At 43.6% G+C, this 20,696-nt stretch overlaps 1 protein-coding gene across 1 annotated transcript in view; it reads left to right on the forward strand.

The window, feature by feature from the left end:
• Sara (Smad anchor for receptor activation) overlaps positions 1-20,696 on the forward strand; it is a 37,893-nt gene that overhangs the window by 1,529 nt on the left and 15,668 nt on the right. The window contains exons 2-3 of the mRNA XM_065216657.1: positions 14,363-15,211; positions 15,277-16,914. Of these exons, the coding sequence (XP_065072729.1) occupies positions 14,363-15,211; positions 15,277-16,914 (2,487 nt within the window). The remainder of the gene's footprint in view (positions 1-14,362; positions 15,212-15,276; positions 16,915-20,696) is intronic.

Here is a 20,696-nt window from a genome sequence, read left to right on the forward strand (position 1 = left end):
AGTTGTCAACTTTGTTATGCCTTAGGATGGTATCACACTGTTTGCCCACACGACAAATATTTGACTCGTTAAGTTTTACCAAATGATGCTTCTTGTCATATTTGTTTGCCTAAACCATTACACTTGTCTGATATTTGGAAAATATTTGGCCAGACTCTACAAAGTGATTATTTGACCAGCTATTTGTTGATGCATTACATTGTTTGCAGTTGACCGAGTTTATTTATTTGGCCATTGATGTAATATTTAATTGCTGATTGTATTTGGTTCACTTCAATTTGCGTCAAGAAAGCAAGCAATTTTTCTAATCTGGCCTACTCCCAAATTGGAGATCATATGATCCATATCAGATAGAACGATCATGAGTTCATTCCGGGTTCACTGGAATCGATTTCTGGAGAAAAACTTGCATATGACACGCAAGTAATGCTCCTCTCAGATTTCTTCGAGAGTCATATTACCGTTTGCGGAGCCCGAATCAGCTCCTTCAGAATCAGTTCTGAGTCATATTTACAGAAGCAATGGGTTCATATGATGTGACTCAATAAACACATAATTTTTTTTACAAGAATTTGTTCACTACTCGGAAAAAGCTATACGTTGAAGATTAAATTAGGCATTCGCCCGCAAAATAAATCATGAGGGGCAGAAAGTTTGCCCTAGTGTTCCTTGAACATCTACAAACATTCCTTTTCTTCGCTTCTTAACTTCTACGAAGTTTCATCAACTACTTTCAAGTTTCATAATTATTTTTTCCAAGTTCTCTCAGTTCAATCAAGAACTCAGGACATCCATGACCTTCTCCAAACTTCAGGAAAGGCTTTGAACTTGTTCTACGATTTTTCGAAACATCTTTGCGAAACAAAGTTCCCAAAACTTCCCAAATCAAACCTGAAATTTTAAGATAAAATTCTCTAGATAAATAATGAAAATAAAAGTTTAAAAACTTACTCTCACTGCACAGTGGTCCAGAATGCAGATTTAGGTGGAATGATATGTTTTGAGCCTGAAATTGAAACTTTAGACTAAAAGTTTCTTCTACAAAGTTGTTCCTTATAGTTAGGCCCTCATTTTTATGACAATGAATTCTAGGGTGGTTCCTATTATCATTAAAATCAAAAATCTAACTTTTTTGTTTGAATAAGTTAAGGTATACATTCTTAGGCAAAGTTATAGATGAGCTAATTTCAAGCAACATTGTTGAAATTAACTTTTTTGTATCTATTAAATTGGCCGATTTAGAGCTATTTTCTTGAGTTGAGTTAGGGTGGCTCTTAAAAAAAACAGTTTTTTTGCTCTAGTTTTCTTATTTAGAATTTCTCAGCAAAGGTGTCTCTAGATAACTTTTAGATCTTAAGAAGGCGCAAATTTTTGCTTCACAAAGTTTGTCAATATCTTTCGCCGATCAAGAGTTATTGACGTTTTTATACTAAAAATATGCACGTTTCGAATGTTAATATCTCTGGTTGGGGCAAACAAAAAAAAAAGTTTTTTTACGGCATTTGAAAGGGCGTATGTTATTCTCAATAATATGACAAAATTGGAGGTATGTTATTTTTTAAGCTCGTATAAAATCAATTTGAATTTGTTCATATTTTTTACTATATTTGGGTATAACTTTTTTATTAGAAGAGATACAGGCAACAAATTCAGGTATAAAACATTCGTAAATTTTAGCTAAATTGAAAATTTCTGGTGGAAAATCTGTACCGTTCTGGTGAACGGATGGGCAAGCTTTTTGGAAAAATTTTGGTCTTAAATTTGCATCCTTCTGCTGAATAGAGATACAAACTTTAATAATAATTTCTGGTCTAAAAATTTGCACCATTCTGATGATTGGAGGGAAGCTGATTTACTGAACATTCTCAAAATATGAAAATATGGGCAAGCTTTATTTGGTGGAAAACCTGCAACATTCTGATGATAGGAGATGCAAGCTATATTGAAAATGTCTGGTGGAAAATGGAAAAAGGAAATCTGCACTAATCAGATGATTGGAGAAGTAATTTTTATTGAACACTAGCTGAGTGTGCCCGGTCTTGCTCGGGATTCAATATTAGCTTGAGTTAATGCGCCGATTTAAAAAAAAGCATGCTATATTGTACGTAGCCCCCCCCCCCCCCTATTATCTAAGGGGCTACCCCCTATGATTATCTCCTTATACCCCCCACACTCGCCCCCACATGCCTAATTTGGTTCCATTTGCTTGATTAGTTCTCGAGTTATGCAGAAATTTCTGTTTCATTTGTATGGGAGCCCCCCCCCCTTACAGAAGGGGGAGGGGTCTCGAACCATCATAAGAACCTTCCACGGCCCCAAAAACCCCTGTATACAAATTTTCACGGCAATCGGTTCAGTAGTTTCCGAGTCTATAAGGGTCAGACAGACAGACAGACAGAAATTCATTTTTAAATATATAGATAGATAGATAGATAGATAGATAGAAGATAACCGGTGGAAAATTTGCATCGTACTGGTCAGTTGACATTTGATGGGGGCAAGTTTGTATTGAAAATTTCTGGTGTAAGATTAAGCTGAATTGAAAATTCCTTATGTACAAATTGCACAGTTCTGATGAATGAAGTCGCAAGCTTTATTGAACATTTCTGGTAGAAAAACTACAACGATTTGGTGAATGGTCGGACAATTTAAACTTGACTTCCGAGAAGAACCTCAAGGGTATTGAGTTCTGAGGAAAGTTATAAAAGAAATGATTTCTGGGGATGATTCCATGAAAATTCTGCGAATAATTTCTAGTGAATCCTGCAGACAGTTCTAAGATAATTTCGAAAAGAATACCGAGAGAATCAAATTTTAAATGAAATTCCAAAGGGATGTTGGGGAAAATTTCAAGGAAATTCCGGGGATAATTTAAAGCTCATTTTGGGAAAAATTTCTTGAGAATACAGAGGAAATTCTTCTGAAACTTTAGGGGAATTTCAGTTCCATGGTGAACTGAAAAAAAAAAGTTCTAAATTATTCCGACAAGAATTTCAAGGATATTGAATTCTGAGGACAGTCCAAAGGATTTCTGGGAAGTATTCCAAGAAAATTTAGCGGGTAATGGTTAGTTAATCCTGTAGATAGTTCCAATATAATTTCGAAAAGAATACCGAGAAAATTATATTTTGAGTGCAATTCCAAGGGGATTTTGAATAAAATGGCAAAGGAGAACCGATAATTCCGAGCTCATTCCGGGAATAATTTCTGGATAATACTGAGGAAATTCTTCTGAAACTCTAAGGGAATTTCAGTTCCAAGGTGTGCTGAGTAAAAGTCAAGAAGAGTTCTAAAAATAATTCATGAGGACTTCTGAGAAGAATTTCAAAAGAGTTCATAGAGTTCTAAAAACTTCTAAAAGAACCTGAAGGAATTCTGAGGATAGACTTTTTCGCAACTGTACAAAGTTTGAAGACAGCTTTTGGATTCCCTATTTGAAAAGAGGGTATTAGTTTGCCATTGAACCCTGGTCGAATGTTGTCTCACTAAAAAATCGTGTAAAAATCTTCTCTGAAAATTTCAAGTCATTTGTTACCGAGGTTAAAAAGTCACAGCTGTTTATGTGCGTTGCAATAAATTCGGGTTTGTCCTTTATATCATCATTCCGTCGTCATTCCGTTAACAATCCTGTACTAGCTTGTCAAAAAAGTTTTGTGCGCTTTTGTTCCAATCGTTACATATTTTTTAAACCTTTAAAGCCTTGGCATTTAGGTCAAAATTTGAAAAAAAAAATAAAACTCAAATTTTCGTTGAAAATGGCCAAGTTCAACGTACTCGCAACGGTTAGAGTAAAGTGTAACTACAACAGCATATAAGGGCTTAATAAACCTTGACTAAGTCAAACATAAACTGTAACGATGCCTTCAAAATATACAAAAACGTACTGCACAAAATTTCAGAAAGGTTATTGATTAAAAGATGATACCAGTACCTTGAAGAATACATTTTCTTTGGTTTATATTTTTAACCTCTAAAGAAGAGCATGACGCAAAACATTATTACAACATTTTTCTATCAAAATATTAATCGAACTGTAACTTAAACTTGCAAGAAATCCTAGAAACTTTAAAAACTATTTTCAATGTTATTCTGGATTTTCATAGCAAATTATACACAAAAATATTATGCTAGCGATCTTTTCGGGCGATCCAAGTTGTATGATTCCTACACACTTAATCTAGTAAAATCTCCAACAGCCGATTACCTCGGCATATACTTTTGTTGATATCTCTGCATACTACCTGTTTGTTAGCTGACATCTCAGCAAAATGTTATTCGTTAGCTGAGTTTCGGCAATTGTTTTTCTGAATCTCAGCAAAATAAATTGCAGAACTGCTCGGCTGTTGGAATTTTGGCAAAAAAAAAAATAAGTTTGTACAGGGTTCAAAAATTGGAAGAAAGTGACCGAGTTGCTGGACAAACACAATGGCAGTGATACCCATGTTGGTAGTATGGAAGCGTTGAAAAATTTCAAAACCTGGAAGGGTATCGATGAAGAGCTGGACCACCAAAAAACAGCTATGATTGATGCTAGAGAGGCAAAGCGGCTACAGAATCGATCTATAATGGAACTTTTCATCAATATTGTGCGCATACTTTGCAAAGGTGGCCGACCACTTTGTGGACATTCGGAAGGAGCGGAAAGCGTGTCACCCAGTTGGTGGCTAACTACGATCCTGTGCTGGAAAAACACTTGGCGGAAATAGCCAAAAATAGCCAGTACACAAGTACCGTATTCAAAATGACATGATAACGTCGTTGCACAATGTAATGACAAACCGATCTTCATCGATATCGTCGATGGGATTAAATTTCCAATTTCCATTGGCTGTCTGAAGTAGTTTGCATTGAAGAAGATGAACCACCACCGGAGCAAAACATATATAAAATTAGCTAGATTGAACAGTAGGGAAACTTTGGAGTACTCCCCATCCCCAGATTAAATGAACCATAAAAAAAATTGCCCCTCCTTAACAAGATTCCTGTGCACGCTAGTGCATTTATGTCAATTAGAAAGACGGGGTGTTTTGTTCTCGTGAACTAAAAATTGTTTCTATTTTCAATGAGAACGATAATTCTTTCAAAATTCCCATTAACTAACATCTCAGGAGTGTTGCTATCAAATGAGTAAGTTATTGATAACGTTTCTGTTGAAAATCAAACGTTTTTTAACCAATAAATATTATACGACCTTTTGCATGCCGTGTTTTTACATTCGACCGTGCGCTTTTTAGCGGTTTAAAAATGTATTATTATGAGTAATTACTCACAAAAACCGTAGTTATCATTTGATAGACCACCCCCAACCGTTTAACATTGAATATTTGTAAAATTTGCACTTTTATTAGGAAAAAAACAACAGGTCTTATGTACAGTTTTTGCGCTTCTGTCAAGTTTGTTACATACGACGATTGACACCCCCTTAGAAGTTAGGTGTCGTATGTAAAATTGAGCTATGTTTTGGTCAGTTGGCACATACGACGAATTGTTTTTTGACAATAAAATGAAACAGAAATGAGGTAGCGGTCGCAAATTTTGCCTATAGTAAGAGTAAGTAGAGTAGTGTCTGGTAGCATTAAAATGTCAATTTGTTTACATTTGTTACATACGACCCAATCAAAAAGGACTCCAGATACGAGAGTTCTGATGACTTACCACAGAGGTATATACTAGAAATACTCAGAGGAATAGAAGAGATGGGCGGAGAGAATGTTTTGAGCCAAATGAACTGTCATAATCTGAGCCAATCGAACATTCCAATTAGACTTTTGCTTATTCTTACTAGAATCAATTTGAGAGTATTGCAATCGAACAGAAATCCAATCACCTTTATGTTTTGTGTGCTTCTCTAATTCAACTAGTTTTTGGAATCAAAAACAATATTCTAACTCTATTGATGAATTGATCTTCGCCGGTTAACGAATGGCACCAAGAAATGTGCAAAATATTGCGATGCAATCAATTATTATGTTGCACCTAAATCGAATCAAAAATACAAGTCATTTGAAATGTTAGCTTCTAGCAAGGGTTGCAAGATAATTTAGGAACAAATCGCTGCTGCCGAATTGTATTTTGTTTTCTCCGCCTATCTCTCCCTCTGAGTATTTCTAGTCCAAACGAGCTGCCCTGAAGACATTTTGTAAACTTCGAACGGATGCATCGAAGAGGAAGTACAACCTCGTTAACAAACAGTGTAAGCGGCTCAACAAACAGCTTTATCAAGCCCATCAGCGCCATCTACAAACTAAATTCAAAGCAAATCCCAAGAGCTTCTGAAATCTGGCCCTGATGGAATCCCTTCCGCGGTTATTAAGAACTGTATTGGAGTGCTGGCCGCACCTTTAGCATCCATCTTCAACCTCTCTTTAGATTCTGGTATCTTTCCCGACTGCTGGAAGGATTCTTTTGTTTTCCCTGTCTTCAAAAAAGGCAATAAGCAGTCGGTGTTCAACTACCGTGGTATGTGGTATCGCTGCTTTATATGCAGCCTCAAAACTTTTTGACCTATTGGTGCTAGATTATTTAAAACACACCTGCTCTAAAGCCCGATTCAAAGTAAATTTGGACGCATTCAAGTGATCATAAGTCAAGAATTAAACAACATACACGGTTGATCAAAACGTCAAACAAAAGGGTATTTATTCAGCTTTCAAACGATATATAACAAGTTATTGCATTTCACCGTTTCCAACGAACTGTCGCACTTTACTTGTGATCGATGCCATCATGATTTGCACAGTCGCTGGTGACACTGTACCGGCGAACATATTCCACTTTAAACGCATTTGTTGTGCATTTGTCACTTCTTTACCTCATCCTCGAAGTATTCGCTTGACAATTGCCCAATATTTTCCGGTCGGTCTGAACTCAGGGCAATTCGGAGGATTAATCTCTTTGGCGACGAAATTAACATTGTTTGCAGCATACCATTCTAGTACCTCCTTAGAGTAGTGGCAGCTGGCTAGATCCGGCCAAAACATAACGTTGGTCTTGTGTTGCCGAATGAAGGGTAAAATCCGGTTTTTCAGACACTCATAAATGTAAACCTTCGACGTCATTGTGTGAGATGTGATGAAAACCTTGGTTTTAAGGCCACAACTGCAGATTCCTTGCCAAATCATTAGTTTCCGAGCAAACTTATCAGCAAAAACAAATTTATATCTATAAGGGACATCCCCACGACCAGTTGCCAGGTAAAATTTTCGTCCGGGGATTTGTTTATAATCCATTTTGACATATGTTTCGTCATCCATTAAAATACAGCCATCACATTTCGTCAAAACTCGTTCGTATAGTAATCGTGCTCGGTTTTTTGGCCACTATATTTTGTTTCAGGGAGTGATTCGGATGTTTACTGGTACAAAAAGACTTCTATCCTTCTCTTGGAAGGATGTTACGCACGGTGGAAAAGTTGGAATCGTATTTCTTTGCCAAATCACGTATGGAGACACCTGGGTTGCTTTTCACGTACCTCAACACCTTTCTCCTCAGCTCTTTGTCCCTAGTGCCACTTTTATGATAGATGCACTGTGCTCTATCCACACTCAGAGTATCCTTGTAACGTTTGATTACAAGACTCACCGTTGACTTTGGGAATTTTAACACTTTTGCTATTTTTGAGACAGACCACGAAGGGTTCTCTAGATGTTTGTGCACAATTAATTTTCTTTTCTCAAGTTCCATGATCCGTAATTTCGGGATGCGGCTATCAATCGAGAAAAACTTTTCACAAATTTCTTCGTCAATGAAACATCAACAAATGCCTGTCAAACGTTTTTTGTTCCAACCAAGATCTCCTGTCCCACCGAGGCATCCGTTAGCGTGTCCGTGTCGGAACGGATGACCTCTTTGATCGACTGCAATTCTACCACCGATTTTCGGCGCTGCTTTTCGTTTAACTTCACACGATAGTTGAAATCGGTTGTTGGACCGGTCGTAAGGCTCGAGAAGCTCAGCTCGGAAAAGATCAAATCGTTGACTTCTTCGGAGAATGAAGACGAAGCATCCTCCGCCGGATCGTCTACCGTGTTCGATTTCAACTATAGCCAACTCGAAGCAATTTTTCGACGGAAATTCCTCGTGGCAGTGGAATCTTCTTGACCAGTTCCTCCAGACTGATTTCTTCGCCATTCGAAGAAACGAACGAGGAAGAACTAGACGAAGACGTGGACAGCCGTCGCTTCGACGTTGGTTTCTTTCGTTTAGAAACCAGATCGGAATCGCTGTCGTCACTGCCTATTGTGGTTCGTCTTTTCTGAGATTTGCGTTTGGTCGTCGATGCATCTGACTCTTCAGAATCTTAATCATCCGATTCAATCGGAGCTCTGCCACGAGATCGGCCCCTAGAACTCCCCTCTCTGCTATCGTTACCGGCTTCCGCCCGTCTTGCTGCTTCCGCTCTTCGGGAAGCTTCGGCTAGCTTCAAAACCGCTTCCGGCGGCTCATCAGTCATCACCAACAATCGGACGACAAAAGGTGCAAACATAGTTCTTCGAGGGAACCTCCATGCTAGCCATGGTAAAAACACTGAACCCTTTTGCACGGGTGGCCACGGAAAGCAGGTTCATCGAGAGGGTGGGGGTGTAGAGCGCAAAGCTGATGTCCATTTCACGACGATGCCTATGCTCGTCGGCGCACTCGACGACGTAGCAGCCTTCACCGCGCACCTCCGCTTGTTTCCCGTCCGCCAGGTTGACGAACTTAACTTCGCTTTCACGTAATTCCCGGAAAAGCTTCCGATCCGCTACGGTGTGCCTTGTAGCACCGGAATCGACGACCCACGGCTTGACAACTTCACCATCCGATGCTCCTCCTGCAGCTAGCGTGAACGAAACTGTTTCCTTATTGCTGGTGGCTTTTCCTTGTTGAGGTTCCTTTTCCGAATCACGGGCGAACTTTGGACACTCCTTTTGTTTATGCCCCAGCTTTTGACAATAGTGGCATTCAATTAGCTTCTTCTTCTTCTTCTTCTTGCTGTCATGGCCGACCCGCAGCACCGAGCTTGAGCCAGCACCCTGTCGCTTTGCTGCCTCGTCTAGGAGCTTCCTTTTGACTAGCTCCAGCGTGAGGTCGTCATCCGATCGGCTTTCGAGAGCGGTTGTGAGGGTATCGTACGAAGAGGGGAGGCTTCTCAAAATCATCGCGACAGTGAGATTCTCCGCGAGTTCCTTGGCAAACGCCCCAAACGCGGAAATAACTCCTCCATCTCGAATAAATGCTCCGCCATGTCATCGCCGTCGGTAAAGCGCTTGTCGTAAATGCGTAAATGCAGCGACACTTTTGACATCAGGCTCGTCTTTTAGTGGTGGTTTTGCAACGCCGTCCAGGCGTCTTTGGCCGTTCGTGACGCGCGGATCAGCCCGTGCTGGTTATCTTCAATAAGTAGGCCGATCTCCCGCGTTCCACGTCGCGTCGGGTTCATCTTCAGGCTTCACACACGGATCCACGTAGCGCCAGAGCTCCTCTCGAACGAGCAGCAGTTCGACTTTGAAGCGCCACGTCGGGTAATTGGTATTCCCCAGCTTTTGCCTGGAGAATCGATTTCCTTCCATCGCACACGCAAAAAATCGGTCGAAAAAAAAACACGCGAAAACTTCGATTTCTGGACGCATATACCACGAACTTTTCACTTTTACATAACCTGGTGCAGAGTGGCTGGCTTGGACAATGGAGAAAAATACGCGTGCGTTTCAAAAGGATGACAATTATGGAATGATCTTTATTCAGTTTTATGTCGCCAAATGTTGCCAAATTTCTCTTTAAAGTGTATTGTTTACATCCGCTCAGTTGTGCAGTTGTCAGTGAGATTCCTGTCGAGATGAAAGAAAATCAGCAAACCGTTCGGGAAAGGATTTTATCAATCCCAGTCGAGGTCGGTGGGATTTTTCTGAGGCATAAACATCTCTGGTCACGTCTTCCTTCGGAAGGGAAGTAAAGCCGTTGGTCCCGGCCCATGTGTTGTTGAATGGGTGCGATATCCTACGCAGGTGTGGAAGCTGCCTTCCTGCACATTCGATTGCCGTCAATGGATGGCAATCGATGTCCGTCGGTGATTGGCACTAGATTGCGGAACAGAGACCGACGTTAAATAAAGGACAGTCGTTTTCGTTTTTGCGGTGTAGCTCCGAACACCGAAACATTTCAGGGTGTAGCTATCGGTTGCACCTTTGTTTACAAACAAATGATGAGGAGTTGTCAGTGACTCGCGCTTATTGCTGCTTACACTACACCGGTGTAGTGTAGTAAAAACGAAAACGACATTAGATTCGTAGCAGAGTGATAGTAAAGTAGTGTGCGTGTTAGCAACAATCAATACGAAACTAACGATTTTAAATTGGCTCACCACTTTAGTAGCCTATTGGTCCCAAGCAAACGATTAACGTACCCTATTCTAGTTGAAATTCTATTACTACACTATGTTTGTTTTGATTCGCTATGAAAGTTTGACAGATAACATCAGGGGTGTGTGGATTCATGCAGAACATGCAGGGGTGAGTGAAATAGCTTGGGACTGCTTGGGACCGTTGTTCTGGTACTGAGTGAGCCAAAAATAATAATGATTTTCTTCGGAACCCAGTGGTCTTAGAGTTACCTCTATGGTGTTAGTGTGTGTTACATTGAGTGTGGTAAACTGGGATAACTGGTAAACGGCTGGACAATGCGTACCATTGATACTTCGCGTATCTGCAGGTATAAACCCACTAGCGGTGCTTAGCCTCATATCCCTACCTCCCCACGTTACCGACTAGGGTACGAGTAACCATAGGGAAGATCGGGTAACCAATCCTGGTGGGACCTTGGTCGTATGCTGACAGGAAAGGGGGGACTCCTCTCTCCGGAGAGTGCAGTCTTCGAGCGTCTGTTCACCATGGAGGTGCGGCTCAAAACGGCTGTCTGTTCTCCATGTTAGGAGCGGCTGATCAACGTCCTGGTGCCAGGGTGGGCTGATCAACGTCCTGGTGCCAGCGTCCCCCGGCGAAACAACGGGAGTTGGTGCAGGCCCTACAAGCCAGCAGTAAAAAAAATAAAAGTACAGGAAGCAAGCAATGTAAATACGGACCGGAACAATCGGCATCGACCCAAGCAACGGTAACGGACTAACGATTGGAAACTCGGAACATGGAACTGCAAGTCTCTCAATTTCTTGGGAAGTACCCGCATTCTTTCCGATTGATTGAGGGTCCGCAAGTTCGACAATGTAGCGCTGCTGGAGGTTTGCTGGAAGGGATCGTCCGTACATACGTATAGGGATGGTTATACCATCTACCAGAGCTGTGGCAATACACATGAGCTGGGTACAGCTTTCATCGTGATGGGCGAAATGCAGAGGCGCGTGATTGGGTGGTGGCCAATCGCTAGCAGAATGTGCAAATTGAGGATCAAAGGCCGTTTCTTCAATGTCAGCATAATCAACGTGCACAGCCCTCACTTAGCAAGTGACGATGACGATAAAGACGCTTTTTACGCGCAGCTGGAACGGGAATACGACAGCTGCCCAAGCCATACGTCAAAATCGTCATCGGTGATCTTAACGCTCAGGTCGGCCAGGAGGAGAAATTCAGACCGGTTATAGGAAAGTTCAGCGCTCACCAGCTAACGAACGCTAACGGCCTTAGACTCATCGATTTCGCCGCCTCTAAGAACATGGCCATACGTAGTACCTACTTCCAACATAGCCTCCCATATCGGTACACCTGGAGATCACCGCAGCAGACAGAATCGCAAATCGACCACGTTTTGATCGACTGAAGGCACTTCTCGGACATTATCGACGTCAGGACCTATCGCGGCGCAAATATCGATTCGGACCACTACCTTCTAATGATCAAGGTGCGCCAAAAACTTTCCGTTGCCAACAACATTCGGTACCGACGCCCGCCACGGTACAAACTGGAGCGACTGAAGCTGCCCGAAGTCGCAACTGAGTACGTGCAATGCCGCGTCGCAGCTCACAGAGAGAGCTCACCGAAGCCGCTCTTGAGGACTGCTGGAGCAACGTGAAAGCAGCCATTAACAGCGCTGCTGAAGGCGCCGTTGGGTTCGTGGAGCGGAATGGACTGAATGATGTGAAACCGAACTTTTTGTCAGTGCGAACCTGAACCTGAGGTAGGTTTTAAAAACAAACGATCAAACTGACGTTTGTCAGAAAACAAGCAGAGCCGATCTTGATACCCGATCCAGGTTGGAACTGAATAATAAACAAATTCGCTAATAATGTGGAGCGATATAAACAGAAGCGAAGACAGCAAACCCATCTTTTCCGGGATAAGAAGCGCCGCCTGGGAAGAGCTGGAGTGCGAAGAAATGGAACAGCTGTATCGTTCTCAAGAAACACGCAAGTTCTACAAGAAACTCAACGCATCCCACCAAGGCTTTGTGCCGCTAGCCGAAATGTGTCGGAATAAGGAAGCGCGTATCTCAACGGACGAACGTGAGGTGATTGAAAGGTGGAATCAGCACTACGATGAACATCTGAACGGCGCCGAGGCGGAGGATCAAGGCGGCAAGAGGAATGGCTTCGTCGGTACAGCGGATGAGGGGGACATGTCAGCTCCCACGATAGGTGAAGTTAAGGATGCTATCCGACAGCTTAAGAACAACAAAGCAGCTGGGAAAGATGGTATCGGAGCGGAACTTATCCTAATGGGCCCAGATAAGTTGGCCACTTGTCTGCACCGACTGATAGTCAGGATTTGGGATATAGAACAGCTACCGGAGGAGTGGAAAAAGGGAGTAATATGACCAGTAGTATAAAAAAGGCGACAAACTAGAATGTGAGAACTATCGAGCGATCACTATTCTTAACGCGGCTTACAAAGTGCTTTCCCAGATCATCTTTCGCCGTTTATCGCCGCTAGCAAGCAGATTTGTGGGAAGTTATCAAGCCGGTTTTGTGGACGGGCGATCGACAACGGACCAAATCTTTACGTTGCGGCAGATCCACTATTCATCGATTTCAAGGCTGCCTATGATACTATTGACCGTGAAGAGCTATGGAAGATTATGGACGAGAACAGTTTTCCCGCGAAGCTGACCAGACTGATCAGGGCTACGATGGATGGTGTACAGTGCTGTGTGAAGATATCGGGTGTGTTATCGGAATCGTTTGAAACTCGCAAAGGTCTTCGACAAGGCGATGGTCTTTCCTGCCTCCTGTTCCTGTTGCGTTAGAAGGTGTTATGACACGTGCGGGCTTTAACATGCGGGCACGATCTTCAATAAGTCCAGCCAGTTCATCTGCTTCGCTGACGACGTGGACATTGTCGGAAGAACGTTTTAGGCCGTGGCGGAGCAGTACACAAGGTTGAAACGTGAAGCAGAGAAGGTTGGATTAAAGGTGAATACGTCGAAGACAAAGTATCTGTTAGCTGGAGGAAACGAGTGGGATAGGGCTCGCATAGGCAGAAGCGTGACAATCGACGGGGATGAGTTCGATATGGTGGATGAATTTGTGTACCTCGGATCATTGGTGACGTCGGATAACAACTGCAGCAGAGAAATTCGTCGGCGTATTATTGCCGGAAGTCGTGCTTACTACGGACTCCACAAGACCCTGAGGTCGGGTAAACTTCACCTCCGTACTAAATGTACCACGTACAAGACGCTGATAAGACCGGTAGGTACTTCCTAAATTAACCATGTACAAGACGCTGATAAGACCGGTAGTTCTCTACGGGTACGAGACGTGGACGATGCTCGAGGGGGACCTGCAAGCACTGGGTGTTTTCGAACGACAAGTGCTTAGGACCATCTTTGGCGGGGTATGTGAGAACGGTGTATGGAGGCGAAGGATGAACCACGAGCTGGCGCAACTCTATGGCGAACCCTGTATCCAGAAAGTCGCGAAAGCTGGACGGGTACGATGGGCGGGACACGTTGGTTTTTGCCTCGAATCCGGCCGGTACAAGACGAAGAGGAGCAAAGCGAGCAAGGTGGTTAGACCAAGTGGAGCAGGATCTTGGAAGTGTGGGACGGTCAAGAAATTGGAGACAAGCAGCCACGGACCGAGTGAATTGGCGTAACATTGTGATGCAGGTGCAATCCTGAGGGATGTCGGACCAGGATAAGTAAGTAAGTAAGTAACTGGGATAAATGAGATAAAATATAAATGTTGCACTCAAAGAAATTGTGTGGTTCAAATTGACAACGGTGCCACACGGTTGTGTAGCCCGTCACATCTCTGCCCACCAATGTATTTAGTCACACTTTCTCCGAGCCACAGAAGTCCACCAAGCAATCCCGACTCTTGTTCGCATTAATCGAGTTCCTATTACTTCTGTATTTTCTCTTCGCATTTTTAAACTAAAACTAGTAAATATATGCCCATACTCTAACCAGAGCACATGTTTCTATTCCATTTTAGAACCAACATCATCTAAACCATCGCAAGAACCACCAGAGGTATCGACGGCAGAGCCCATTTTAAAACCCGCACCCCAACCTCAACAGCTACCACAGATTCAAGAAAATGGAACTGCAAGTACCTTGGAAACAGGTTCCGCCATTGGCGGCAGCAGCAGCAACAGCAACAATAACGCCATTGCATCAGATAAAACCAAGCTGAAAACCAACGTCATCAACGTGTCGACCGTATTCAACAGCTTGAACGAATACGTAAACGCCGGTACCGATCTGAACGAGAAGCTTCAGCAAGTTGAAATCCAACCACAGGCGGCAGATTCCGCCAGCACCAACGGAGACAGCAAGCCTCTTATTTCACCGTCCAGTTCGTCAATTTCCACTGAATCCCACACATCTTCGTCACCGGTCGGTGGCGACGGCGCTGGCGGCAACGACGCTGGTCGTCGACTATCAACATCCTCCACTGCGTCAAATAGTTCCGAACATGGAAATCACCACCACCAGCACCACCACCATCATCATCATCATAAGCGAAGGAATAGCAGTTGCTCGTCATCTGCGTCGTCCACCCCGTCGTCCTCGTCATCGACTTCCACCAGCGACGGAGAGGAACACGGCGATGCGGATGTGCATGAACGCTTAAACGAAGGACTGTCGCTGAGTGCTGGGGATTATATTTTGGATTCGTCCGAGAATACAACGCTGGCTACGACCAACGAAGAGCAACCGGTGAGTCAGGTGGCTCCGGAGAAGAAAGCCGGCCCCAGCGAGCAGCAGGATACGTCAGCGTTTTCCTACAAAAACAGTTTGTATTCCGATACGCTGAGCAACGACGTTATCAATTTGGAAGGTTGGTTAGGGTAGATTACGGGTTATCTAATGACTTAATTGCTTTTTTTTTATCAACAATTGCAGGTATATCATCGATATCATCCATAGTGGCAGTGGATTTAACGAGCGCCGGCCAGGGAGACAATAAAGGTCCGGAAGAGGTTTCCATTCCATTGGAACAGCCGAGCAAGAAAGAAGATGCAATTCTGGCACTGCCGGAAGTGGTCGACGAGGAGAGAACCGAAGTGAAGAAGGTGGTTGGATTTGAGTCTACGATGGATGACGTTTCGGATACGGAATTGGAAAGTTACTTGCAAGAGTTGGAAGAATATGATATTCAACAGACCGTAGCACCAGGGCCGAACACTGTAGCCGCGAGCGCAGTGGAAGTTCAATCGAATGCAGTGGAAGCCGTAGAGGAAAAGTCAACCGAGGAAAAGGATCGGAAAGATACCATCAGTATTGGCAGTCACAACAGTATTGATACCAGAAGCGACGAGAGTATTCCGGAGTCAAACCGAGGAGACAACGATGAGGATCTTATCTCGCAGGCTTCAACGCTGGAATTTAATGATTTGGCAGCCATGAACGCTGCGAACGGTGCCAACGTAGTTCAGGATATTAACGTAGACGATATTCCCGACAACGACGTCCCAGGAATCACTCAGGAAGCGGTGGACGATGGTAGCGAAATCAAATTTATCGATTGTACCGAAACGGAGTCTGCGGTTGTTAGAGAGGATCTACCAGTTGCGGAGGAAGCAATAGCTGGGGCAGATAACGACGAAGCTCGAAGTGAACCTCCAATAGCGCAAGCTTCTGCTGCCGCAGAACTGGACCGAGCCCCGCTTCCTCGACCAAATTCCCTAGAACTACCGTCCCACGTGGATACCTTCCCCGAAAAGCAAAGTTCTCCCGGCCATACACCACCGTCGTCAATTTGCCATGGGATCGACTCCGATCAGGGCCTCACGCTGTCCTCCACCAGTTCAGACGATTTTGCTCCTTCGATCGCAATAGTTCCTGCACCTCCACCATCGGCTCCCCCCACAGAAAACAGTGACGATCTCCTTCACGAAGCCAGTGGTGGCCAGCCACCGTACCGGGCTCCGGGTTCTCTCACTTCTCATCCGCAGCTCGGGAAAATTCCACCCTACTGGGTCCCGGACAACGCTACCAACTTCTGCATGCAATGTAACCAAAAATTCTCCCTCATTAAACGTCGCCACCACTGTCGTGCATGCGGGCAGCTGCTCTGTTCGGCGTGCTGCTGCCTGAAAGCCAAACTCCAATACCTCGGAGATGTGGAAGCCCGCATTTGCATCAGCTGCGATATCATTCTCAACCAGCAGCAACAGGCACTGGAAGAAGAGCAGTATGGATCTCAGTTTGCGATTGCCGCCGGAGCCTCCGGTTCGTCTGCGAGTCGGCAACCGAATCCGAACAATCCAATGGAGTATTGTTCCACGGTGCCACCGTTCCAGCAGGCCATCAATCAACCTCAATCGCCCATTTCGGTGATGGTTCCGGTGGGAGTGTTGAAACGGGCCGGAGCTCCTCGATCGGGACGCAGAGAAAAGACGGTGATTTTCAGCGATGGCATACGGCCCGGGTGTGATTTGACGGAGCTGGACGAAAGCTGGGATGCGCAACCGAAGACGTCGCCATCGATACCGGCGGGCGGGGATAAGCGGAAGGGCCGCGTTCAGACACCCGTTGGAGGTGAGTGGTAGTAGTTATTTGGATTGTTTTTTTTTTTTAATTTTATGATGTTTACACAAATGGAATTGTAGCAAATTTTTGAAGCATTTTCGGAATATTAAGTTGAACGTTGTTTAGTCGATATGAAGCGTAATTTAGTATCCAAATCCGAAATATAACATATAACGAATAATTATTGGATTAGGTATTCCTAGGGCGGGATTGATTCAAATGAAACATGTATAGATATCCAGAGAAGAACCAGTCAAAGGCTGAAAGTCTCTTTAATAAAGAAACCTAACCTAACCTAACTGAAGATTTAATCGGGGAAAATTCTTCATTTAAGGAAAAAATAAGGCAGATCCATTTCCACAAGTGAATTTAACTACTTTTTTTTGATTTCATAGCTCCATCGTGTCCTCAGACTTTTTTTTTATATGAGACAGATTTAACGACAAAATGATAAAAGCTTAGTTCCTTAGATATTCATGCCTATTTTTTTTTTCATGAAAACAGTGCCCAAGGCTATCTATAGTTTTATTTGTTTTGTTTTTTTTTTAACATTATTTTTCTCTACAACTTTGTCTCGATCAGAAATGCCGTTTCCGTGCTACTATTTTTGAAAATTTCAAGGACGCCATTTTGAACATTTTACAAGTTCCAAAATGGCCGAATTTCAGCAAAAATGTGAATCATTGCCCAAAACAACAAATTACGCAAAGTTTCATGCAAAGCGATGAAGATCGATTCAAAAATTCATGTTTTTTTCGCTTTTTGCCTGAAACTGCTCAACAAGCTCCCTGCAATATAAGGTTGATATGCGGCTAATATAAAACTCGGCAGCTCTATATTATTTCTCCCCAATAGTCTATTCCTGCGTTTGAAACCTCGAACAGGTTATGGGCCCAGACGGAAGTTCCTGGTCGGAAAATTGAAGTGTGAAAAGTTTTCTGTTTTTTCTCGAAGCGATGGAGTGGGCTAAAATTGTCAAGTTGACGAACTATCAAGCATGGTCGTTCTCTGTGAAAGCGTTGCTGCGGAGGGAGCAGCTCTGGAAGCATGTAGAACCAGGTACTCCTCCGAAACGCTTAGAGGGACGGCGATGAGAAGACGTTAGCCACGATTCATTTGATGGTGAATGAGAGCCAATATAGACTGATTCGTGACAAAACGACCGCGAAGGACACGTGGACGACTCTGAAGGAGCACCACGAGAAGACCACGTTAGGGCAGCGAGTGACCCTACTTCGGCAGATCACGAACCAGAACTTTAAGGTAGGGGATAACATGGAAGCCTATCTGGCGGAAATTGAGAAGCAGTACGCACGTCTGGGAAATTCCGGATTTGAAGGAGTGCCTTAAAGTGGCGCTGATATTGCGAGGACTTCCGGAGTTGTTCAATCCTCTGACAACGGCTTTGGAAGCGCGGAACGAGGATGAGCTCACCCTGGAATTAGTGAAAGTGAAGCTGACGGACGAAGCAGATACCGGTACAGTTTCGAAGAACAAGCGCTACGACTGAAGGTCGTTCACGTTTATGGTGCGGTCTGGTAAGCATGATGCGAGTGAGTGGGTGATTGATTCGGGCGCAACGTCACATTTGGCGAAAAATCGCAGTTCTTTTGTGCGTCTCGATGAGAGTGTACGTCCGGAGATTTCGACCGCCGAGAGGCAAAGTTCTTCGTACGGCAGGCGTCGGTGAGTGTAAAATCGAGTGCGTGAACAGCCGTAACGAAAAAGTATCGGTTACGTTGACCGGTGTGATTTTTGCTCCGGAACTACAGGGTGATTCGGAATAACTGTCCCTTTTTAAAATGGTCATAACGATTGAACGCTTGCATGAATTTTTGATATCATTATATTCCAGATATTCTACATACAAATCTTCAACTAAGCATAGTTTATTTCAAATCTCTCTCCCTTTACCTTAATTATCAGCCACATTTGTGATGAAAATTACCCACAGCTGGCACGCACGCTTTAGTTCCAGCACTTTTTGAGTCCTGGTGATGCGTTTAAGCTCGGATATTGAACGGATTTTCCAAGCATGGTTCCTTTGTACCTCTATAATGATGCAAAAATAAATGTTACATTCTTTCGAACAGATTTCAGTTTCTAAAAGATAACACACGATTTTTTAAAGATTTATGCCATTCTCCATTTTGACGTCAATGGCTGCTTGAAATCACAAACGAATGAAATTTCAAATCCTACTACCAATACAAGCTGATATTTGTACACACTTAAAACAAAAATACTTGAACATATACCCATTTTACCCATTGAGAATTGCATATTTGTGAAATCGGTGACAGTTATTCTGAATCACCCTGTAGAAGGCAATTTAATTTCTGTTTCGAAACTCACAGAAAAAGGTATTCGTGTGGAATTCGACGCGGATCAGTGTCGGTTGGTGTATGACGGGTCGGTAATTGCAACGGCCTGTACCGACTGAACATGATGGAAAAATCGTTGCTGGTGAGTGATAAGCAGCACAACGCCGACTGTCTGCACGTGTGGCATCGAAGACTAGGTCACAGAGATCCGGATGTGATTGGCGAAATTGAGCGGCGCGGTTTGGCCTCTGGGTTGAAGGTCAAGGATTGCGGAATTCGACGGACTTGTGAGTGTTGCCTCGAAGGGAAGATGGCACGGCCATCGTTTCCCCAAGCAGCCGAGAAAAGGTCAAAAGCGGTATTAGATATCGTGCACAGCGATGTATGTGGTCCTATGACGACATCGCCAGGCGAGTGCCGGTATTACATGACGATGATTGATGATCATAGCCGCTATGTTGTCGTCTATTTCTTGAAGGAAAAGTCCGAAGTTGCCGACAAGATCCGTGAGTATGTGACGTTCACTGAAACTCTATTCGGGCGGAAACCGAAGGTCATCCGTTCAGACCGGGGTGGTTAGTATACCAGCAATGTCATGTGCAAGTTTTATGCAGAAGAAGAAATTAAGGCTGAATTCACCGCTGGGTATGTCCCACAACAGAACGGCGTAGCTGAAAGAAGAAATAGGACGTTAAATGAGATGGGATTGTGTATGCTGTTGGATGCTGGTTTATCTTGTCGCTTTTGGGCAGAGGCTGTGAATACCGCGGCGTATGTCCAGAATCGACTGCCATCATCAGCGATTGAATCGACGCCTTACGAGATCTGGTTCGGCACCAAATTGCAGCACTTGAAGGTGTTCGGATGCAGGGATGGAACCCTAATAAAAATGGTATGGTTAATTTTGCTTAACGACGTGTTCGGGGTATCATCCAAACCATGTGTGGAATAGTTCAATCATTTCAAGACCAACAATTGAAATGGCCTTAACTCCATTTTGTAAACAAACCTTGTAAGGCCATTTTCTCTCGAACCGAAGTCCGCAAAGGCAAACCAACATAATGAACAGGTAGGGGAAATTCTCCTCTACCCGATTGTGGTTCAGGTTTGCGAATGAAGGTTGCGGTTCGCGAGAAAATGGCCTTACAAGGTTTGTTTACAAAATGGAGTTAAGGCCATTCCAATTGTTGGTCTTGATTTGGGCTATCGTTCGTGTGTGGTAATTTTTTATTAGGGAAGTCAAACAAAATGACCTTTGTCGGATCCGCATCGAACAGCAAAGTGTATCGTTTGCTGAATAATTCTACTGGCCAGATAGTCATCAGTCGGTTCTTGGAGCTTAATGAAGAGGATAAGAAAGTGATAAATGGAACCATCCTCAACCTATCAGGTGAGTCCCAAAAAGGAAGGCGAGCACATTGCGGGAAGAGAGCCAAGAACAGTGAAGCGATTGCAAGCCCGGAAAGC

The sequence above is a fragment of the Ochlerotatus camptorhynchus genome, unplaced genomic scaffold, assembly GCF_037179485.1.
Source record: "Ochlerotatus camptorhynchus isolate MF236.1 unplaced genomic scaffold, CSIRO-AGI_Acam_v1.1 ptg000066l, whole genome shotgun sequence".
Classification (NCBI taxonomy): domain Eukaryota; kingdom Metazoa; phylum Arthropoda; class Insecta; order Diptera; family Culicidae; genus Ochlerotatus; species Ochlerotatus camptorhynchus.